At 60.8% G+C, this 22,383-nt stretch overlaps 4 protein-coding genes across 4 annotated transcripts; 1 reads left to right on the plus strand and 3 right to left on the minus strand.

Moving 5' to 3' along the window:
• Positions 1-5,585: 5,585 nt before the first annotated feature.
• Positions 5,586-10,838, minus strand: BJ171DRAFT_129012 (uncharacterized protein). Its single transcript, XM_053105629.1, has 6 exons — positions 10,322-10,838; positions 8,810-9,638; positions 8,327-8,654; positions 7,924-8,008; positions 7,787-7,840; positions 5,586-7,643 (listed from the first exon to the last, which is right to left on the minus strand). The coding sequence occupies exons 1-6, from the start codon at positions 10,653-10,655 to the stop codon at positions 5,674-5,676; spliced, it is 3,600 nt and encodes a 1,199-aa protein (XP_052966200.1). The 5' UTR covers positions 10,656-10,838; the 3' UTR covers positions 5,586-5,673.
• Positions 10,839-12,239: 1,401 nt separating this feature from the next.
• On the plus strand, positions 12,240-14,093 carry BJ171DRAFT_507682 (uncharacterized protein). The gene has a single exon (XM_053111246.1). It carries the CDS (start codon positions 12,509-12,511, stop codon positions 14,027-14,029), a length of 1,521 nt encoding a protein of 506 aa, XP_052966201.1. The 5' UTR covers positions 12,240-12,508; the 3' UTR covers positions 14,030-14,093.
• A 439-nt stretch (positions 14,094-14,532) lies between these two features.
• Positions 14,533-16,664, minus strand: BJ171DRAFT_129044 (uncharacterized protein). The gene is made up of 3 exons (XM_053105630.1): positions 16,651-16,664; positions 15,064-16,408; positions 14,533-14,770 (listed from the first exon to the last, which is right to left on the minus strand). The coding sequence occupies exons 2-3, from the start codon at positions 16,291-16,293 to the stop codon at positions 14,660-14,662; spliced, it is 1,341 nt and encodes a 446-aa protein (XP_052966202.1). The 5' UTR covers positions 16,294-16,408; positions 16,651-16,664; the 3' UTR covers positions 14,533-14,659.
• A 789-nt stretch (positions 16,665-17,453) lies between these two features.
• BJ171DRAFT_599650 (RNA12 protein-domain-containing protein) lies at positions 17,454-22,050 on the minus strand. The gene is made up of 11 exons (XM_053114947.1): positions 21,348-22,050; positions 21,083-21,166; positions 20,744-20,932; positions 20,520-20,573; positions 20,066-20,348; positions 19,812-19,887; positions 19,535-19,698; positions 19,015-19,428; positions 18,687-18,881; positions 18,230-18,475; positions 17,454-18,059 (listed from the first exon to the last, which is right to left on the minus strand). The coding sequence occupies exons 1-11, from the start codon at positions 21,951-21,953 to the stop codon at positions 17,704-17,706; spliced, it is 2,667 nt and encodes an 888-aa protein (XP_052966203.1). The 5' UTR covers positions 21,954-22,050; the 3' UTR covers positions 17,454-17,703.
• Positions 22,051-22,383: the final 333 nt, after the last annotated feature.

A 22,383-nucleotide genomic window follows, 5' to 3' on the forward strand; every position in this document is an offset into this window, starting at 1 on the left:
AGGGCAGGGCCGGCCGAGCGAATGGGGCCGTGTGCTCAGCGACCTGTCTGCCGAGGGGCGTCGGCAGTCCACTGCCAGACACACGCACAAACGGGCATTGGCCCCTTTGTCGGCCAGGCGTGCGGGCAAGAAGGCGGTTTGTTTGCAGAGGACGCTGGCGGGGCGGCGGTCGATGCGGCTCGCTCTTGGACATGGGCAGCGAGCTGGACGGTGGATGGGTGGTGGTGGTGGTGGTGTCGGGTTGTGATATTGCCATCATCAGGTGGTGCTGCTGTCCGTAGATGCAATCACACTATCGACCTCAGTCGACTCGCGGCCTTTGAACTTTGAGAATGCACATCTCGGGCATCGCCCGGCAGTCCACATCGCCAAGTGTCGATCGGACCTGTCTCGGGGCATGGACATGGCAGACAAACGTCCTTGCATCGGCTGTCAGTCCGGTCGGTCATGAAAGTGTTATCCGGCCCGCGACGCAGATGCATGCTCAGCAATGGCCTGCTCTGCAAACACCCCCCCGAGCAGTCCCGAGTAATCGCAGTCAATGCCCCGTGGGCAGCGAGACCGCAAACAGGTCGGTGGGCCTCGTCTGAGCCACCCTCCAGAGTCGGTCGGCTGGTCTTGCTGCCGACGTCCTCCGCGACATCTCCCACGCCGCGAACGAGCGAGCGAAGCATGCGGGGGATGTGCGGGCTGGCTTCCCACGGTGTCCCTCTGTCTCTGCCCAGAGATTGCACTTTCCCAACACGACATCCTATCGCGGGGTATCGGCGCTGTCCCCAGACCAGCAGCGATGCTGACGCCTCTGCCCAGACCAGTGCTTCGACCGCTCGGGCCAGTGCTCGAGCCAGTGCTTGAGCCAGTGCCTGGGCCAGTGCTCGAACCAGCACCCAGCAGAGCGGTCCAGTGGCTGGACCAGGCTGCCCGACGCCCAAACACGGCTGTCCTCGGCTCTCCTGCCGAGCGGGAGGCGGGCCGCCTGTGTCCCACGCCGACGCAAGGCCGCCGCGCCGACAAGGCCTTCAGATTCACGGACCCCGGCGAGTGGTTCGCCGGGCTGGCCAATCAGCGCCGCGGGCTGCAGCCAAAAAGTCAGCAGCGGCCACGCTGGTCCAGTGGCGAGGCCCCGCCTTGTGTGCCCCTTGTTCGCGTTACATTGCGTCCCCGGCGCGCCCAGCCACCCTCGCTCCGCGGCTTGCCGACGGTATTTGCCTTGTCCCGCTGCGAGCCACCCCCCACCAATCGCGTGCGGATCGCCACGGCCGCCTCCGGCCCCGTGGCCGTGAGCTGAGGCGGAGAGCCGCGGTGACTGGCCCGCCGCGTTGCAGCCCATTTGTCATGGTGGTGATTGTGGTGTGCTGCTGCTCTCCTCCCCCCCCCAGCAATCATTGCGTCTGCGTTCTTCCGGCCAGTGATTGCAGTTGAGTCGCCTCGGTGCCGCTGTGGCAGGAGGATCATGGCAAAGACCCATAACAGGACCGTCGTCGTTCCCCACCACGACCGCTGTTGGTCATGGCGGCATCCTCCTGTCATTATTCCCCCCCCCTGCCACATCCTGTTCGAGACCATCTCGCGTGTTGCGACCTCCGTTGTTGCATCGGCCATGGAATCGGGTGGAGCGCTTGGCTGTGGTGGCTCGCTGTGGCCTGCATCGTGACAGTGTCTGCACGCAACCGCTCGCGACAGTGTTCCGCCGAGTCTGGCCCATGCCAGCGCGCCTGGAGCGGATACATTGGACATTGGTGCGTCAGACGTGGGTGAATCCGAAATCGAACCTTGCAAATGTCTGGCGAGATTAGGCAGAGCCCCGACACGCAGATTGCGGCTTGCTCAAGGGCAGGCAAGCCCGTCGTCGTCTCTCCTTGGCTGCTGAGGCACCATCGGCCCAAGCGCAGACCCACAGACCCGCAGACCCGTCCGCGAGCCCTGGCTGGGCGGCCTGTCGGTGCATCAGCCGCTGTCCGCGAGTCTCTCCCCCACCACCGCAATCGCTGCTCTGGTGCTGGCCCGCGTCGGTTCATTTGGCTGTCGATCCACACACGCTCGAGGCAATTATTGGCCGGAGCAATGCTCCGCCCTTGTCCCGGTGCCGAGCCGACGGCCTGCCGACGGCATGACAATCGTCCGGCTGCCGACCACGACGATGCTGCAAATCGCCAGCGGCCAACGGCGATCCCTCGCGGTGTCGCTGGCTGGAAACGGGTAATTTCTGTCGACGGCGAGTCATCTGCCTCCGGCATTGCAACATAGCGCTGGCCCCGTTGCCCGTGGATCTGTCGCCTGGCCATGACGCTCGTTTACGGACCGGGCCTTGTCCGTCGCCCGGCCACAGCCGCGGTTGCCCAGTCATAATGACGTGGCAGGGCGGGTATCCCCACACACGGCCCGCAGGGAGCTTGTGTGGTGCGGCTGCGTGGGCGATGCACATGCGGTGCGCGAGGTTTATTGGCTGGGCCGGGGGGTGTGTGTGTGGATCCAATCCGTGGGTCATAGTTTCTCCGGGTTGGGGGGGGGGCGGCCTGCGCTGCTAATTGCCGTCGCGCTTTGGCATCTCGATTGGATCGGCGATGCGGCCTGGCGATAGAGTTGGGCGGCATGGGAGGTGTGGTGGTGTCGTGACGGTGTCGTGACGGTTGGCAGTGGTGGCATTGCGGTCGTGGCGGTGGGTATCACCCGCGAGAGTATGGCCATGGAGGAAGTGCCTGCTTGTCTGTCTGGCATCGCCAGGAAGGCTCCACCAAACAATATCACAACATCACAGCATTGCAACATCACAGCCGTCCGTAATTGCACAACCGCAAATCCCGCATTCTCGTCCTGTTCCCGCATCCCCATCCAATGCCCATCCCATCCCATCACATCTCCGTCCCATCGGTCCCATCCTCGCAAATCTTCCCACTCCCTCCCCAGCCGCTGCACGCGGCCTCTTGTCTGCCGTGCCAACCGCACCCATGGGCCAAACCCAATCGGTTCTGTGCTTCCTCAGAGGCGGTTGCATTTGAGGTGCCCTTGTCGCTGAACCAATTCAAATGAACACCACGCCGGTCAGCTGTGCTCCACTGGCTCCACGTTGTCGGTACCGATTGGGGTTGCCTCTCTTTGCCTCGCTCTACCTCGTTGTGCCTCGCTCTGCCTCGTTGTGCCTGCCACGGACTGGTGCGTCTTGTTGTGGCGGGTGATGCCGGCCTCGGGGGAAGTCTATGACCCGAGGTGGCTCCTCTCTTGCCAGATTGCCTTACATCCACTCATGATCCACCATCTGCGATTCACCACCCACAGCCCATCCCACACCCACACAGCTGGAGAAATCTCGGGTCTGTGCAGAACGCCGTGTCCGCGGACCCATATCGCTGTGCCAGGCGCTGTGAGGAGAGTGTGGCCCTGGCCCGACACGCCGTCTCCTGGGCATATGGACCAACCAGACACGATCATGCACCGATGCGGTCGTCAAATTTGCTCGGTTGCTTCAAGGCATTGTCTCCACAGCCCTTGCTGGCAAGCCCAAGGCGGGATCTGTCCCGGCCGCTGTGCTTGCTGCGATCCTGCACTTTTCACCAGCCCAACTCACTAATGTCCTCGCTCGGGTGCTTGGACGGTTGCGGCGTCTGTTTCGTGGTCGCCCGCCTGTCCCTGTCCAGCTTCCTGCGAATGCGCACCCGTCCCCCCCCTGGCTTGCCTCTTGTCTCTGGCACGACACCAATCGGGGCGATGCTTCTTGCATCGAGGTGCTCAGTGCTGGGGGCGGATCTCGCTCTGCCGCACTCTCGACCGGGTTGGCTCCTTGCCGCTCGTCGCCTGCTCGCCAGACCGATCGGCCAGCAGCGGAGCGATTTCCCATGTTGCGCCTTCGGCTCGGCCGTCCGGGTATCCCCGTCGCATATCGCGCTGGTGTCGCTCGCAGGCAAGGTTCATGAGCCGTCGGCACCTGGCTCGTCATGAGGCCACCGCCGCAGCCACGCCATCCAAGCATGAGACGGCAATCCACACTTCCAGCGGGTCTGCAGACGAGCACAGGCCAGCAATCCGCCTGGGAGGCAGCGCAAGTCACAAGCGACCTCAGGCCCTGCCCGCAGGTGCCAAGGCTCGTGCAAAAACCGGAGGACGAAGCGGTGCGTGGGCCAGGGGGCGATGGAGGCAAAGCAAAGGGCATCCGCGTGCCTCTGCTGTCCTCTGGCTCAGTCCTGTCGAGGTCTCTGCTTGGCTGTGCGCCTGTTTCCGGTCGCATCCAGCTCAGCCAGGCCGTCTCACCCCTTTGGGCGGCCTGTCTCCTGTCCTGCACGACGAGAGCATTCATCCTCCTCAGCCAGCCAGTCCGACACAGCCCCGGCCAGCCCGGATCATCCCGACCAGCCCCCTGTCCAGGCCGCAAGGACAAGGGAGGAGGGGGGGGAGCGGATTGTGGTCCCCCTTCATTTCCTTCCCTCCCGCTGTGCAATCTCGTGCGACCCCATGGCCCCAGCGACGACCAGGCATCTTTCGCCAAGCCCCCCATGCCTGCTCTGCTTGCGTTCATTTCCTTTCGGCTCGCCGGGAAAACCACGGAGAGAGACAGCGGATCGGGATCAACCAGCGACGCCGGTCGCCGGAACAGTCCTGCTCTGCCTCCTCTTCCCCTGCCACGATGCCTTTTTTTCTTTCTCCTCGTGCCTGACTCAGCCGAGCCTGGCCTGGCAGGCCTCAATGGTGAAAGGAAACGTGGGTCGGTTGCATCGGCGACGAGTTGTATTGCTACATTTTATTGAGAAAAAAACGAGAAATCCTCACGATCCCATTTGTCAGCGTAGTATGTGACGGCTTACGTCCAATGGAGGCGCATGCAATTCAACAGATCACCTCCGAGCGAAGACCGCCGGTCGCTCTCCGGTCTCCACAATCGACATGCACACTTGGACACGCTGAATATGGAGCCAACCTTTCTCAGGCTATGGATGAGGGCGAAGCACCACACTGCAGAATGGTCATGGCCAGCGCGCGATGTTTTGAGGCAAAATATTTGATCAATGGTCACAAAACCAGGGTGACCCGGTTTTCTTTCTGTATTGCTTAAAATCTCAAGGCGTCGCTCACGCGTTTAGTTCTGAATGGCGCCAAGCAAGCGAGCGAACCGCCCAGGAGTTGCATATCTGAACGAAGCGCAGGCAAGAACAAGAGTGATCGTAATAGTTGGATGCAGACTTTCTGATCGGCGGTGGTGGCGGATTTCCTCCCAGTGCAAAGAGCCCAACAGACGGCAGCCCAGGCTGGACCAGGAGATCCTCCCGCTGTACTCTGCTCGATCGGAAACCAAAGTCGGGAGGGGGGGGGGCGGAAAGTAGTTGATTATTGCAAGGTCGTTTGAGGCGCGAGTACTGGTGCTGACACTGGTGTTGTTTGAGGGATTTGCGGGTTGCAATGCGATGCGATGCGATGCAATGCGATGCGGCGGATGCGTTCACGGGCTGAGTGCGGCTGTTTGGCGATGGGCGACGAGGGTGCGCTGTCAGGTGTGCACGGCAAGGCATCAACTGGTCGAGCTATGTTGCAAGAGCTGCTTCCATGCCTCCCAAGGACGGGGCGCGGACAGAAGCAGGCGCCATCGCGGAGAATCCTTGGCTGGACCAAACGTGGGGAGGGTCAGCGGCCACAATTTCGAGTTGGGGAGGAGAGGGGGAGAGTACTTCCACCCGCACACCGGTCCTATAACTTGGTCACGCTCGTAAAGCCCACTTGCAGGCCATCCGAGCGGTCGTAGTTCCAGATGAGCCATTGCGTCGTTCGGGGCTGTTCCGGCCGGGGCTCTTGACTCGGCAGCGAGACATCGCTAGATCCATTCTCAAAGTGGACGGTGACTGGAGGCGACGCGGCTGCCGGGTCGCAATCCATGCGGCCCTGGTCGTCCGGCGCCGCTGCGGCTTCAGAAGGCGAGCGGGACGCAAAGGCAGCTGACGACGGCGCAGGCGTACTCCTCGATGCTTTGGCAGTATTGCCCGAGCCGTTGCGTGTCACTCGGGTTTCGACATCGCCACAGATTTCGCCGTCTTCCTGTCCGCGCCGGCCAACCTTTTCCCAGGACTGAATGCGGCTGCAGCGCTGACACCATTGCTCCATCACCATGGCTTGTCCTATCGATTTGGCCCAGGCCTCAAAGTCTGCGAGCTTGCGATCGGTCGCATGGGTCAAGGCGCTGCGAGCCGCACCCGCTTGCCTGTCCTCGCCGAGAGCAGAGAGGAGCAGCGGATCGAGTTGCCTCCAGATCCAAAGGTCGCGGCATCCTTCGCATCGATAAACAAACGGATTGTAGCGACCCAGGCGCTTGAGCAGATCCGGGGCCACCTGTGAACGCAGCCCCACGTACTCAAACTCGGTCACGTCGTTGCAGGTCACGCACAAAAACTGCGTGGCTGGGGCCGGGCGACCGTTGGTGGGCAGAATGGGCGAGGGCAGAGTGTTTGGCGAGCGCGATGACGTTGCTGGAGCAGAATCAAGGGGCGTTTCGGGGGTTGAGGAGCGACTCGGCGCTGCAGAGCGGTGTGCTGGCTCGGACTCTTTTTCTGCTTTGATTGAGACTTCCCGCAGTGCTTTGCCATCCTGTTCCGGTGTGGGCTCGAGAGGCCTGGTCGACGACTGGGACTGTGCCGGGGCATCAGCCTGTGACTGCAACGGCGGATCGGGCTGCGACTGAGATTGTGACTGAGATTGTGACTGAGACTGTGACTGAGACTGTGACTGAGACTGTGGCTGAAATTCGCTCTGGGATTGTGGGCGCGGTTGCGACAGGGTCTTGGGCTGCGACACAGAAAGCTCTCCATCGGCAGGGAGCTCGGCAACTTCGCGGCAGATTCGGCAGCGGTAGCACGGAAGATCCTGGCTCGTTTTCCAGCGGCCATGCCGTTGCTGAAAACAAGGTATGCAGTACACAAGCGAGTCCACAAACGTGCACTGGTCGCGCTGAAACGGATCAACGCTACGGCTGCAAGCCGCGCACTTGGCTCTGGGTGCGGCCGCATAGACCGGTCCAGTCGCCACGACCCCGGGCCCATACAGCGGCAGGGATACAGAGCTGGTAGAAATGCTCATCGCGGTGGTTCGAAGCGGCATGCTTGTCATTCCGTCGGGTCCGCCACTCGGCATGTGCGAGAGGTGGTGGGCAGCGGGTTGTGGGATGTTGGCGGGGCGCAGCCCGGGTGAGTGGTAGCTCTCAAACTCGGGCTGCACAACGGGGGAGTAGACGAGGCCCAGGTGCTGTGCACCAATGCCATTCACCTTGGGGCTTGCAACGCTTGGAGGCCGTGTGGGATAGAGACTGGGGCTGTAGGGCTGCAGGCCACTGGGTGTACTGGGCATCATCCCGCTCGTTGGCGTGGACTTGGGTCTCATACCGGGACTGGTGGTCTGCAAGATCGAGGGCGGGAGCTCGACAGTGGGGAAGGATCGGCCGTGAGATGTGGGCGGCATTGAGTGGACATAGGGCGACTTGATCGAACGGGCGCCGACGTACGGCGAGCCAAGAAGATCCTGCGGGTTGCCCATGTCGCGCACGTTCGGGTTGTTCGGTGTGCGCGAATACATGGGCGACTCAAGACCTGGGCGCAGGGTAAGGGGGGAGTCCTCCCATTCACTGGGTTGCCCCGTGCCATCGCCCATGTTGATTCGCTTGCGGCCATAGACTGCATTCGAAAGCAGGTCAGCTGTGTCTCGCTATGTCTCACTATGTCTCACTATATCTCGCTGTCCCATCATACACCGTGTCTCGTTCTACCATGCCTTACACTGCATGCTTTGCTTGCTCTCGAGTAGCATGATCACTCACCTTCACCGGGCCGCGAGAACACGGCATCGTCGTTGTCCAGGGAGCGTTTGCGAGCTGCACATTTCCAACAGACACATATCAGCTTCTGACAAGGGACCAGGCTACTCGCTCGACCGGGTGCTCGATCAGGGACTTACGAAACTCGATCTTGTGTTTGTTCTTGAGGTGGTCGCGAAAGTTGTCCCAACGATGCCCCGAGTAACCTGTGGAGGAATTTTGCGACTACTCCGTGGCAGCACCGACCGACGAATTGATACGAGGGGGGCGGAGGCGACCAAATTGGAAAAAAAAAAAGTTAGGGCGTGAATGAGGGTGCATCGGCAGAGTAGACCGGCACAGATGGGTTGCCATGTATCACTCGATCATAAGCATACGACCAGGCGACGGCATGGAAACTGCTTGATCCAACAGCGGAGAACCAGCCACCGAGCAAAGAGCGACGGCGCTGTCACGCCAACTGATAGCATCCTCTCGGGCAACGATCGCAGATCCACGCGTGCGATGGTGGGCTACACCGAGCGAGACGCAGGCATTGCTTACTCTGCATCCTCCGATATTGCACTTGAACAGCGGGGCGCACAGACTCTTGTGTATCCGACTTCTCAGGTGCTCGCGCACGCCGTTCTCGCCACTGAGTCGCTCGGTACACTTTTTGCTGCCTGGCTCTGGGATGGGACAGACGAAGCGATCGCGCTCGGTGTGATCCTTGAGCAGATGGTGAATGACCTCGCAGCGATAGTTCAGATCGGTCTGCTGGCACTGGTCCAGGTCGATGAGCTTGCTGCGGCAATCTTCGGACGACACGGTGATGGACATGCAAATGATGGTGATGTCGCAGAGCGGACATTTGAATTCGACGTGCTCGTGTCTGGGTTGTGCGGGAGAGAGCGCACAGCAGTCGAGACGACATCGGGAGAGATGAAAAAGACGGGGAATAGATTAGTACATGCCATTGGATAGATACGAGCCGCCAGATGCGTGCAGTCGAGGTGGTATAAAAATGATCATGCGACAATCGCTTACTCAATCTCCTGCTTGGCGAGCGAGCATTCAGTACCCTTGACGATTTGCGGGCACTCGACGATCGACCACCTTCCGTTGTAGTTAGTTGGAGTCGAGTTGCCAGGCGAAGGCCCCAGAATCGGTGTCTTTGTGACGGCGGCCTTGGAGGGGCCGATCGTGGGTGAAGGAGCGATCGGTGGTGGGTGCGGGTGCGGGTGCGGATGTGGCGATTGCGGCGGGCGAGCCCATGAGTTGATCAAATGCTGAGGCGTGACGGGATGCTGCGGGGCGATCGGGATCTGGTTTGAATTGGAGGTGGAGGGGTAGTTTGGATCACGACGATGCGATGGATGATGGTGATGGTGGTGTTTGGAATGATGCCGTTGATTTGGATCGGACGGTAATCGTGATGAAGACTCTGACGGAGCCGCGTGCGTCGGGGTGGGATAGCCGGGAGTCTTGGATGGATCCTGGTGGTGCGGAGGAGGGAGGGCGTGCGAGTAAGGCTCGGGGTGCCCGCCGTAGAAAGGCTGAGGGCTCGATACGGCCTTGTCGGGGGCGATGTGGGGCGACTTTGGCTGCAGATGCGAGTAGCCGTACGGCGAATAGTGGGGTGCTTGGGCGTGGGTGGGCTTTGGCGGCGGATGCGAGGACATTGCCGGACTCGGCACGGGTGAATAGAGCGCGATAGGCTGGGAGGACGGCTTTGAGGTGTCGGGGATGGTGGCCGTAGACTCTTCCGAGGAATTTCGGCCGCTAGACGGTAGCGGGACGGGATATGGGGGAGAAGTCGAGGGCGATATCCGGGGAGCCAGTGTTGGGGGTTGGTTGGGATTTGAACTGGGATCGTCTGGATAGATAAGAAAGCAGCAGGACGCAAATGTGAGTGCGAGTGAATGGAAGCCTGCAGGAGGCGGGGAGCGCGACGGAATGGATGCGAGAGATGTGCAGGGTGGGCGAGGAATATCAGAGTGTCGGGCAAGAATACGGGTGCAAAAGGGAGGGTAGGTGCGCGAGGACGAGTCGTTTGGGAATCAGGGCGGCAAACAGAACGATCGGGTTGGGGAGTCGGTTTAACGGGCCAGAATCGGTTCGGGAGGAGAAGAATTGGTTTGGGAGGAGAAGAATTGGTTTGGGAGTGCAGGGGAAAATGCCCGGGATGGGCGGGCCTGGACGGGCCAGCGAGCAGGCGAACGAGTCTGGCCAAGCGGCCTCGCCAGGAGCGTTCTGCTGCGTTCCCTCCGACAACCCATGGCCGCAGCTTTGGTCGGCCGCCCACACCCGCTGGTCGCTGTCGAACAGGGGGGGGGTCGAGAACGGGCGAGGGCCGGCTGCCCCGAGGACAAAGCCAGGCCAAACACCGAGGCCAAGGCCGGTCCATGACGATAGAGAGCAGACCGGGATGCAGAGCTTCAGGCCGAACCACCCAAGGCATGGCCTCATCCCGGGAGGGGTGTGAAAGAGGGTCTGAAGGGCGAGCGATTGAAGAAAGACAGCTAGTCCTCCCAGAGCCGGATACAGCTCGAAACTCACCTCGATGCCGACGATCCAGATGGATGCTGCGATCTGGACCATCGCCGTTCGCAGGCAGACTGGCTGGCTGTGGCGCCGACGGCGGGTGTGGAGAGCCGTGGTGGATAGGGGGCAGCTTGTTGGACTGGGAAAACTGCGAGTGGGTTCCGGAGTGGCCCATCATGGATTTCAGCGACGGCAGAGAGGCGCTGGAGCCGGATCTGGACGGCGGAGGCGACTTTGTGGAGGTGCCTGAGGCGGCCTTTGGGTTGGGGCTTGGGTGCAGGGAAGAGGGTTCGCCGTGGGCAGAGGGAGCCTCAAAGTGCTCTTTGCGAAGCGGAGGGGCCTCCGACATGACTGCAAGAGGGCGGATAGTGTTAGAAGGGGAGATGTAGCCCAAAAGCGGAGATCGGATGGCGAGAGAGTTGGAGACGGCGGCGGCGGCGGCGGGGTACGAGGGGCAGCCAGGAAAGAGGAAGCAGATGGGATGGCAAAGAACAGGCAGTGGATCGGATGGAGGGGACACGAGAAGATCGCATGCAAAACGGACGGAAAGAAGGACGGATGAGGCGACGCCGAAAGGAACCGCCAGGGGACACCAAAGTAGAGGGCGAGCGGAGCGACTGACTTGAGGCAGTGGCACCTGGGCAGTGTATTTCGTGGAGCTTGGCGACCACTGAGCAAAAGGTGTGCAGCTCAAGCGACTACGAACCAGAGGAGCCAGAAGGCAAGTTGCCGAGGCGAGCAGAGACGGACGGTCAAGATGCGGCTCTCGACAGGCTGGGAGTACAGCGACGACGTGGGCTTGCAGACCAAGGGTGGGGGGGGGTGCACACAGAGGACGATCCGCAAGTTGTGGTGATGGGCAGAGACGCAAGAGAGTCTGATGGTGGACGGGAATGTGGCTGTGGGGCCGGGAAGCGCCGATCGGCAAAGACGGGCAACTGAAGGAGCAAGAGAGAGCACCGGAACAGGAGCAGAAGCAGAAGCGGAGACTCGGGGTAGAATGCGAGTGCAAGTGTGCAGGACAGAACGCCGTTGCAGAGGTCGGCAAAAGGGCCAAGGGAAGGGCGAAAGAGAAGTGGTTTCGGAGCGGCCGGCAGAAGAAGTACTTTTGGTTGCGGACGGAAGCACTTTTGGCCCGGCGTGCCCACGTGCTGCTCGCAGGGCTGGGGCTGGGGCTGGGGCTGTGTGTGTGTGTGTGTGTGTGTGTGTGTGTGTGGCAGACAATGACAAACACGTGCTCGCTGCGCACTGTGTGCGATGGCCACAAGGCAGCCAGGCGCGTCGCGGACTGCGTGCTGAGTGGTCCGACAGCGCGACTCGAGGCACAGCCAATCGGCATCGGCGCTCTGTTGCACAGTGTCAAGTCGCCCGCAAGTCTCTGCTCCTCCTCCATATCGTTCTGCAATCCTCCCCATCAATCTCAATACCCCCTTATCTGCCGACATGCTGGCCCGACTTGGCCCGGAGGCGACTCGCTGCTTTCGCCTGATATCCCTGCTGTGGGCAGGAGAGGCCCTTCGTGCGCCCATTTGACTCTGGCTGCTTGTGCAATGTCGCCGCTGCACCAGCACACCAGCATCACCCTGACAATAACAACAGCACCACCCAGACAACAACAACAGCACCCAGACAACAACAGCACCACCCTTACATCAACAGTTACCCACTCGCCCCCTCCCCCTGGCCATGGCCGCTCTCGGCCACAGCCGGAACTGCTTGCTGCCCCCGGCCTGTGCATTTGCTCAACCCGAGCGGCGCACCGCCAGATGCGATTCAAGGAGCGCTTTCCTTCAGCCACCGAGGCGGCGCATTTGCGCTGCTGTCTGAATGCCGTTCGTCCTGCTGATACCATCCACGCCCCGTCAGGCTCAGCACCGCCTCTGGTCGCGCACCCAACCCTGGCCGTACCCCGGCTCAAATGAAGTTCGCGTCTCCTTGGACCATGCTCGCCGCTGCGAGACAGGAGATATCCCCTCCCTCCACCCTCGCTCCTGCTTCAAATAGAGCCCGCCGCCTCGGCTCGGCCCAGCTCGGCCTGGCCGTCCGCCCCGAGTTTTACATTTTTTCTTGCCCCTTTCGCGGCGGCTGATTTCACCTGCTTGCGACTGCCTGTCTGGCCCCTGTTGTCTTGGTCGTCTCGTCCTTCTTGGAGACCCACCGCTTCCGCCTGCTCTCCCAGTCCAGCGCCGCTGTTTGCCCACCATGAAGCTCTCGTCTTGGCTTCTCGTCGCCTTCTATGCCCTCGTGTGCTCCCCGCAGACCGACGCTGCAGTCATCGCCCACACCCCGGACTATTGGATCGTCGGCACCAATACCTCGATTATCGTGGAGAATGTCATCGGCTCGCTTGTGGATATGTTTCTCTTTGAGGTCACAATGCAAGGCGCTTCGAATAATATCGTGCTGAACTGCACAAGTCTAACGAACACAAAGCCACTCATCACCCTCAATGCCCCTTGCAATCAAACGAGCACGAGCTGCAACTACACCGTCAGCTGCTTTCCCCTTCCGCCGACAGCCGGGACTGCCAATCTCACCATCATACACAATCCCTGTCAAGTCATAGGGAACAGTGGCATAGGATGCGTCGGTGGTGGCTCGATGTTCGCGCCAATGACGGTCACCATCCTCGATCCCATCAACGGCCTGACCTCGGTTCCCACCAGCTGGTCCTCGGCCACTCCTGGCCCGATTGCACCCACCCCCTCGCCGGGCGCCGACGATCCGCTGACACAGCCGGGCTCGTCGTCCAATATGACCCTCATCATCGCCATCGTCGGCTCCATCGGCGCGGCCGTTGTGTTCTTTGCCCTCTTTGGGCTGTGGTGGTTTCGGTACCGAGTGCCGAATCCACAAGCTCGCAACCCGTTTACGACGCAACGGGGCATCCGAGGCTCGGGATACCGAGTCCAAGTCGACCAGCCTGGTGGCTCCGCGGCCGCCGCAGGGGATCTGCCCCACAACAAGATTGCTATGAACGACCTGGCAAAGTCCTCGCCCATCCGATCTGTACCCGATTCGTCTGCATACCACATTGCCGATTACCCACTGTCAACCACTGCTGCTGGCCCCGGCGCTGCTGCAGGTGCCGCTCGTCCTGCAGCCTATCCACCGCAATCGAAAACCTATCCACCTCAGTCGACAACCTATCCACCGCAATCGACGGCCTATCCGCCTGCGTCCAACGCCCCCGCCGGCGCATTCGAGAGACAGCCGCCCCAGCCGCAGCCATTGCAGATGGGTCGCATCGCCAAGGACAGCGCCTTTGGGTCAAACTACGATCCGGCAGCGCTGGCTAGCTCCCACAGCATGTCCTATGCCTTTACGAGTGGACCGGTCCCGACTCAGTCAGCACCGACTCAGTCCCCGAGCGGTAACCCGGCTTCGGTGCGATACATTCCACCGCCGGTCGCTGCCGAGACTCCGGCCGGACCTGCTGGCTACGGCCCCTCGCCCGTCCACCCTGGTCATGCACAACAACCTCTCGGGCCCCGCTCTGAGAAGGCCGCGCTGACCATCTACCGCCCCGACGGTTCTGCCGGATCAAGCACTTCTCGCATGGCAGACTCCCCAGCCGGAGCACCGCAGCCCTTTGCTGTCTACTCGCACCAAATGAGCCCAAATACCAGCCAGCCAAACTTTGTCCAGAGTCAGCCCAATCCCGTCGATGATCTGCCGGCGTACCGGCCTCCATCATACGCCCTGTACCCTTCTCCCAAGTAATACCGCTTGAGTCAACATTGGATTCCCCCCCCCTCTCTTCACTTTCTATGTTCAAATCTGTCAAATATATGTGTCTTATAGCACGTCCGAAACGAAGCGGGACATTGCCAGGGTTAACTTGCAAGTCCTCTGGATATCCATCGGGTGAGGTGTTGAGGGAGAGTACTCCCGCCCAGAATGCGGCTCTTGCACAACTGGCACGCTCCGAGTGCGCTTGGCCACCTGAACAGCAAGCACACACCACAGATGATAGCGGTGATGGTGACGATGATTGCGATATACGCACACCAATGCAGGACAAAATGGTGTATCGATGATTTATCGACAGGATAGCAAGGAGGCAAAGGACGGGGAGACGGCAGCGGGATGGGCGGCATCCGGCCGGCGCTATGAGTCTAGCTCTACAGAACAACGTCGTCGTCGGTGGATCGCAGCAGTCAGAGTCGCTCGTGCAGATCAAGCAAGGGGATGTGGTGGGAGAGATGAGATGGGATGGGAGAGATGAGATGGGATGGGAGAGATGAGATGGGATGGATGAGGAAGGCCCGGATTGGAAAGGACATGGTCGAGCAGGGGAGCAGCTTGGGCTCATGAGGAGCGAGGGGATGGCGGGCCGGTGAGGCGAAGTTGCTAGTGAATATTGGTTTGGAAGGTCCAGTTGCCCGCAATTCCCCAGATAATGATCGACAAGGACAAGACCGCTGTGAAGGTGAACATGGTCATGTTGGCATAGCCCCAGACCTGTCGAGAGGGAGCGAAATGATGCCGTGTGGTTCCGGCAGCGGCACATTAGCGGGAATCGCTCGTCTTCGAGTCCGTCTGCTGCCTCCGTCGATTAGCCGAGGCATCCAGAGCAGGACGGCCCATCCGACTCGAGAAGGTCGCGCCGACTGTAGCTGGTGCACGCAACTATTCGCCATGCCTGCACTGCCCGCCTTGCCACCAATCTCATCAGGTGCAATCGAATCTAATCGAATCGCATCCGATCCAACCCGATCCAATTCAATCCAATCGCGACAGCCAGGAATACGTGCCTTCAGATGTCTTTCCTTGTAGCGGACCCAGAAGGAGCCAATTGCCCACAGCAGCGGCGGCGCAAAGAAGCCAAACAGAAAGAGCAGCATCGGGATGTTCCTCTGGAAGAGTCGATCGTCGGGCTTCTCGATGATCATGACAGTGTCATCGCACGCGACCAGCGGATAGATGATCAGATTGCCGGGTGCCAGCGACGATGGATCAATCTTGAGCGACCCACACGAGTCGTCGTGGGTGTGGAGGATGGTTGAGGTCGACGAGTTGGCCGGATCCGGCTGCTCGAGCAGCGAAAAGTGGTGCGCCTCAAGCTTGGAGACCCTCGAGGCTGTCGACGCCTTGCGGCCGGTGATGCCCGCGCCTTGCGACTGGGGCATGACCTCACGCGGGAGCTGCGAGTACACCATGGGCTGGCCGAGGGCGGGAAAGAGGAACGGGACATTGGATGACTCGCGGTCGACGGTGTTGTCGAGCACCGGCCCGGGCGTGACGGGGCTCCCCGGGGGAATGGTGGTGATGAACTTTTGTCCAACCGACGAGATGGACGACCAAGTCGAGGCCCGGCGGGACATGACCGGCTGGACGTAGCCTGGAGGGAGCTGGGTGTGGGTCAAGCGCGGCGGCGGCACTGGATATCGGCTCTCGGACGAGGCTGCCACCGACGCCGTCTCGCGATGAGAGTCGCTTGCGAGCCTGGTTGTCGGGCTGAAGAATAGCGACGGGTGGTGTCTTGGCTCGGGCCCGCCGGCACCAGGGGCAACGGTTGCCGGCGTCACCGTCGATCCCGACGCAGAGGCCGCCATCCACGGCGACGTCGCCAGTCCCGAGGATGGCAATGTCGCTGCCGGCACAGAGATGGTAGAAGATGCGCCCGGCACAAGCGAGGCCGAGGGGACCTCGGGGAACAGACTTGCAGCCACGGGCTCATTGTCGAGAGCAGGCAGGGTGGCCTGCGTTGCCGGCACCGATGCTGCTGGTGCCGGTGGCCATACGGGCGCTGCGGTTTGAGCATTCGTCGATGATTCCACCAGATCCTTTGGTGGCAACGGCGGAGGCGGAGGCGCATTCGAGGTTGATCGGCATTGCGCTGGTGCTGATGGGTCCTTGGCGCCGGACGATTCAGGGTTCGCGGCTGCGGAGGAGGAGGACTCAGGCGATTCTGATTCTGAGATAGGCTGGGGGTGGGCGGCCATCGCGGGAGCCTCTGGTTCGGCAGCAGATGCGGGTATCATGGTTGTGGATAGGAGATGTCGATGAAATTAATGGCCGCGACGGGTCGTGGTTGCTCGACGACAGACGAAAGCCGGGATGGGGAAAGAGGGTCGTATCTGCAGAGTTTGGTGTATTCTGTCGGGCGAGCAGCGCAGGGCCAGCAATACGAAAGAGAGCGAGCATCGGTGTCAGTTGCGAAAGGTGGCGAGTGCAGCCCACTCGGATGCATGACTCGGCTTGATCCGGGAACGCAATGCATGCAGCTATTCGGGCCGGGCTCGCTTCTCTATCGCGAAGATGGGGGACTTCGAGAGGCAACGCCAGTGGTGTTGGTGCGAACAACGCTGATGGTGCTGGTGCAAAAGAAAGCAGCCTACCTGCTCGCGATGTGCAGAGACGTCGACGGAGGGGAGATGCGATGGCGGGTTGAGAACAAGAGCGGAAAGGCCGGTCGGGAACGGCCGAGGAGAAACGGGGCGGCCGAAGAAGGATCCAGAGGCTCGCTGTGGAATGGCGGTGGATGGGACGGGCAGGCGGGCAGCGGGATTGGAGCGTGCGTTGGGCTGGTCGTGCGGGTGTCTTGCAGCGCTGGACAGATTCGAGCAGCACGGATCGGGTCGCGGAGAGCGAGGGATTTCGGGAGGACGACGGAGGGAAGGAAAGTGTCTTGGCGATGCGAGGAGAAGAGGGCTCGAGCGATGGGCTCGAGCGATGGGCGATGGGCGATGGGCGATGGGCGATGGGCGATGGGCGATGGGCGATGGGCGATGGGCGATGGGCGAGCCGTCTGGGGATGGGAGGGCGAAATGGCGGGCAGAGCAACAAGGGCCGACAGCGCCAGAGCGACTCGGTGCCCAGCGCCAGCGGCCTGCAGGAACGGAGACGGCTGAGATGGAAGCGGTGGTTGGGGATGAGGGCAAGGCTGCGGGGCGAGCCGATGGAATGCTGCAGGAGGTGCGGCGGGGGCATGAGGGAGTATTGTTCCAGCGAGCAGAGGTATTGACTTGGCTGCACCGGGACATGAGACATGAGCCCGGATTGCCGAAATCCGTGGCGTGGAGCGGCTGGGCCAGGAAGTCGGGGGAAAGTTGGTTCGGGCTTGGGTCTGTTTGTTCCACGGCGGGACAATCAATCAAGCTTGATCGACAACGACTCGAGCATACATGTGTTCCACCAGTCATTCACACAGAGAAATCATTTTTATTGCCAGGGGCGGTCTGGTCTGTCTGGTCTGCACGGGGCAAGACAAACGAAAGGTCAAAGGCGGCGCTGGGTGCTGCTCGAGGATGCGGGACAGCGCCCCATACCGCCATGACAAAAAGCAAAAGGCGAGATTGGCTGGGCCGGCAGTAGAACGGACCACAGCGGTCGGCAATTGCATCGGGTCGGCAGTCGAGTCAGTCGGCGATCACTCGAGTCGGGCGAGTGCCTTACTGCTCTTTCAGCTTGACGACCTTCTTGCAGCGCTGCTCCTCCAAGTACCACTCGGCAATCTTGGCCTGCGACTCGGCCACCAGCGTCGCCAGGAACTCGAGTCGCTTGGTCAGATCGCCCTTGGCCTCTCGGCTCACAAGGCCCCGGCCATCGGGGTTGGCTCCTCCGCCGGTGATGATGTTGGTGATGGTGTTCATCTCGGCCAGATACTTGTTGATCTTGGCTTCTTCGTCAGCCTGCAGGGCCTTGTGGGTCAGGATGCCCATCGTGGCAGCAAACTTGGTGTCGTTGAGCAGGTGGCTGAAAGCGTTGCGGTAGACGGGCTTGCCGGGCTTGAGGACGAATGGCCGTCCTGCATGCGAGAGTCAAGCCGGCGGGGTCAGGGATTCGTTTCTCGCCAGTTTGCACACTGTGCCTCAATGACTGACCGGGCTATTGAATCTCGTCGCAGGTCTGCAGACCTTGAACACGCATACTGCCCCGCACACATCCGCGATCGCAATCGCTGCCAGCAGCACTCACCGTTCTGCAGGCCGATTGAAATCAGGCCGGCACGCTCCATTCCGCGCAGCGCGCGATCATCTCCCTTGAACAGAGGATGGAATCGCAGGTCGTCGAACGGCGCCTCCTCGACCTTGCTCAGAACCTGGACGATCTTCCAGAACTGCACAGGGGTCCAGGGCAGCAGCGATCGGTTTTCGTCTTCCTCGCCAGTGCCGATTCGGCGGACCTCAGCGACAGATTTCATGACAATGTCGTTGAAGGCCGCTGTCGATGGGGATGTCGCCGTTTCAGGGATTGCGTGGCAGGCCCGGCACGGAGAGACCCGGCACGGAGAGAAGAAAACAATCAAACATGGAGTGAGTGCCGGGTGTGAAAGATACACGGAGCCCGACACAAGCCGTCTGTTGGTCCATCACCGCCCTCATGCACCAAGCGAACCACAAAGCTCCTCCCGTATCTCGGGCCAGCACCGTACCAGTTGGCGTAGCGCCAGCGTGGATCTTTTGGATGAACAGCTCAAGGTCCTTGAGGCGGCCGCCCAGCGATTCGACGCAGGTCTGCAAGTCTGTGGGCGTGAAAATCAGGCCAAGGCGCTTCTTGACAAAGGCCATGGCGCTCTCGCTCGAGGCATCGACGAGACGGACGACATCGAGGGAGCGCTGGGGCAGGGCTAAGTTGCAGAACCAAAGTCGGTGTCAGAACTGCGTGAAGACAGCACTGCACGCTTGCACGCTTGCACGCTCGCAACCCAGAGCCGAGTGCATCGAAGCGAGGAATCTCGCCCGCGCCCGCCCCATCCTTGCCTTTGGTGAGCTTCTTCTGGACCTCGACGTTGTTGGTCACAAAGATAACATGCGCCAGGCGATACTCGATCAAGAAGGTGGCCCACTCAATGATGAGCTCGCTCACGTAGTGCTGCTTGGCCTGGTCCTTGTGCAAGAACCCGTCAATGACGATGACGGGATACTCCATCTCGTGGTGGGGGGCCTTGTACACTCCATCGGGACGAGACTCGGGCTCGCGAACGTCGACGGGCTTCTCGCCGGTTTCATTCTTCTTGGATTCTTCGGCAAGCAATAGAGAGTCGCGGCGCTTCTGCTCCTGCTCCATCGACTGAGAGTGCAGATGGAGCTGCCGGTGGGTGAGGGCGGTGATGGCCATGGTGGCGGTGTCGAAGATGTTGCGGACCTGGGACTCGATCGAGGTGCCAGAGATGCCTGGAGGAGATTGGGTGATGGCAGTGGAACACACAAAGTCAGAGCTCTGCCGGTCATGCCAGGGTTTGTCCGTTGTGGCTGACTGGGATGGAGCACTGAGCCGAACCTGTCTTGGATCCAAAGCCGGCGGTCATGACGGTGTCGATCAAAGAAGAGATGGTGCTCATGAAACCAAAGACAGGGAAGTAGCCCATCTGGCTGGCAAGCTCATTGAGCAGCACATGTTCGGGCTTTCCCATAAAGTCCTCGCACTTGATTACAATCTTGTGCCTGGGAGAGGGCAGTAAGTGGTGAGATTGAGCTACCGCTGTGCAGCCAGCAGGCACTCACTCACGCATCCATCCACCCGCTCGCACTTCAAGCGGCACGGCGAGGATACTGACTTGGCGTCCTTGACCACCTTGAGGGCGAGCTCGGATTTGCCGCTGCCACGAGGTCCAGTGAGCAGGATAAAGTTGTCTGATACATTAAGCGGAGCCACAACGGAAACTCTGTCGTCAGATTCCGGACTCGCAATCTAGCGACCGAGGTTCGGTATCCGGTGCACAACACAGCCGATCGTGGTCACGGCAAAGCCGTCGACACGTTCTCGACGTTGGGCGGCATGCTGCCTTGACAGCTCAAATGGCTTGCTTACCGGGCTCCTCCTTCAAAAAGCTCTTGAGTCGCTTCTCCTCGGCCTGGCGCTCTTTCCATGACTCTGCCGACTCGGACGCGGCCAGCTTGGACTTCATGACAAAACCCAGGAAGGTCAGCTTCGAGAGCAGCGCGCTGCCGGTGACCTTCCACCACTCAGCAACCTCGATGAGATAGCCTTGAATGTTGAAGCGGTTGGTGAGCTTGTTGGTGATGCAGAAGATCCGGATGGGGTCGAAAATCAGGTAGGAGAGAGCAATGACACTGGCGAGAATGACGGGAATCTGGGCAAAAGTGCAGTGGGGTAAGTATCGCCGAATCGGCCTTGGCCTTGGCCGGGCAGTCGCGGCATGGCATGGCATGGCATGTTTTCGAGTGATCCACAGTGCGCCTGCTACGCGTGGGATCTATTCTACAGCCGCAGTGTGCTTGATGGGAGTTCCAGCGACACATACCGAGACACGATAGTTGCCAGTCAGCCAGCTCCAAAAGGCACGACGACTTCGAGGCTGAAGGGGACACGATACAGCACACAGTGGTCAGTTCTCGCGAGGTCGGCGATATGCCATTGACGGCCACTGGTTGAAGGAGTGCCACAGGTGATCGCATCGTCATTGACGATTGCGATTCGCGGCTATCAGCAAGGACCCTTGGCAAGACCCTCGGTCGTCAGACGTACCGTTTCGTAGTTAATCTGCAGACGAGTGCCATCGATGACTTCTCCATGGATGCAGTTGCGAGCGCTGGTGGCCGAGCGGGTTCGTGCAAAGTTGACCAGGGCATATCGAGGAAGCTCCTTGTCCGTCGAGGGCTGGAGCTCGATCGAGTTGATTTTTCCGTACGGTCTGAACTCGCGGTAAAGGGTTTCCTGTGGCCGCGAGCCGGATGACAGAGGAGCGGAGCGGGTGGACGAGAGTCAGATTTGTGTGCCAATACTGGGCTCTTCTCATTGTTCGCCGCAGTCCGAAGTGCAGAGAGAGAGGGAGGGGGGGCAGAATATAATTGTTCAGGATATTACCGCGGTGAGATTGTTTCCGAGGAATTCGACTTTCAAGGTGCTGGTGGGCAGGTGTCCGACCATATCCTCCATAAAGGGCTCACCCTGCGTTGTCAGGCAATAACGGAGTGTCAGAATGGACAAGGCAGCGATTGGATGAGACTGAGAATGCTCTGTACTGGGGCTGACAGGGTCATGCAGCGGCGACATGGATCCAGAGATCGCTGCTCGATGCCCCCTCCAGTCGCCACGGACGATCCAGTCGATGTGGCTAAGAAGGCCATACCTTGACACGGAAAGATTTGACGGGAGTCCAGTTGTACCAGGTGCGGTAGCCGACCTTGCTTGCGTGCGCCTTGATGACCTCGTAGGCATCTTCGACCTTTGCGCCTTGACCCTTGTAGTCAAACAGCAGATACAAGCCGCCCTCCTTGACGTTGGGAATGGTCTTTTTGTAGATGAACTCATGAGGGAACTGGTCCAAGGGGGGCAGCAGCTGGGCCTTGGCGCGGAGACGGAGGTCGTTGGCGTACTGCTGGACAAAGAAGTATCGGGGGTCCCAGATCGAGACCTTGATGGGAAAGACGTTCTCGAACCACACCCGGCCCGAGACCGTGGTGGGGGCGTCTGGGCTCTCGGGGACCGTGGGAGGGACGGACGAGTGCGCCAGGGTCTCGATGTCGAGGACCTTGAGCTCCTCCCTCTTTGTAGTGGTTTCGGCAGCCGGTTCAGGAGCCAGGGGTTCGGCGGCAGAGGTCGCCAAGGCTCTCAGGAGCAGGCGAGGCTGAGGAAAGGCTGGAGGAACAGCGCGAGGGAAGGCGGGAGGACGGGGCGCATGGAGCAGCGGTCGCCCCCAGACCATTCGGGCCAGGGCACTCGCCTTTGAGGCCATGATGTGGCAGCGAGAAAGGGCAGAACAAGATCGCGAGCGGGCTGCTCTCGCCGGGGATGTCTGCAGGCGGGGCGGCGAGCGAGTAGATGGACAGAAGGCCAGGGAGGGTGCAGAAAAAGGGCCTGCGATTTTTGGGCGCAGAAAGCGGATGGCGACAGCGCGAGGACGAGAAGCGGCGAGAGGCGGCGAGAGGCGGTCTCGGCGCGAGCGAGACGGCTGTGGACTCGTGGCCGAACATGAATCGACGACATCGCAAGCATGGGAGTGGGCATTCCGACGGATGCATCGCAGTGCAGCGATGCGGGCAGTCGGGCAAGGGGGACGAACGGGGCGATGAATGCACCGATGTCGTTGCTCGGGCGATGTGTTCTTTGGACTGTCGCAGCTCTTTAATCCAGCTCGTAACGACAATCCGAATATGATGAGTCCG

Source organism: Polychytrium aggregatum, assembly GCF_025602895.1.
Source record: "Polychytrium aggregatum strain JEL109 chromosome Unknown BJ171scaffold_21, whole genome shotgun sequence".
Classification (NCBI taxonomy): Eukaryota; Fungi; Chytridiomycota; class Chytridiomycetes; order Polychytriales; genus Polychytrium; species Polychytrium aggregatum.

Excerpts from the sequence above, each read along its gene's own strand:
- BJ171DRAFT_507682 (XM_053111246.1), top strand. The coding sequence starts at position 12,509 with ATGAAGCTCTCGTCTTGGCTTCTCGTCGCCTTCTATGCCCTCGTGTGC.
- BJ171DRAFT_599650 (XM_053114947.1), bottom strand. The coding sequence starts at position 21,953 with ATGGCCTCAAAGGCGAGTGCCCTGGCCCGAATGGTCTGGGGGCGACCG. Across the intron at positions 21,167-21,347 it reads TCAAATCTTTCCGTGTCAAG|GGTGAGCCCTTTATGGAGGA; the intron begins GTATGGCCTTCT and ends CTGACAACGCAG. Across the intron at positions 18,882-19,014 it reads CCAGAAGAAGCTCACCAAAG|CCCTGCCCCAGCGCTCCCTC; the intron begins GCAAGGATGGGG and ends TCTGCAACTTAG.
- BJ171DRAFT_129012 (XM_053105629.1), bottom strand. The coding sequence starts at position 10,655 with ATGTCGGAGGCCCCTCCGCTTCGCAAAGAGCACTTTGAGGCTCCCTCT. Across the intron at positions 9,639-10,321 it reads TCTGGATCGTCGGCATCGAG|ACGATCCCAGTTCAAATCCC; the intron begins GTGAGTTTCGAG and ends TTATCTATCCAG. Across the intron at positions 8,009-8,326 it reads GCAATATCGGAGGATGCAGA|TCGCAAAATTCCTCCACAGG; the intron begins GTAAGCAATGCC and ends GCCACGGAGTAG.
- BJ171DRAFT_129044 (XM_053105630.1), bottom strand. The coding sequence starts at position 16,293 with ATGATACCCGCATCTGCTGCCGAACCAGAGGCTCCCGCGATGGCCGCC. Across the intron at positions 14,771-15,063 it reads ACAAGGAAAGACATCTGAAG|GTCTGGGGCTATGCCAACAT; the intron begins GCACGTATTCCT and ends CCCTCTCGACAG.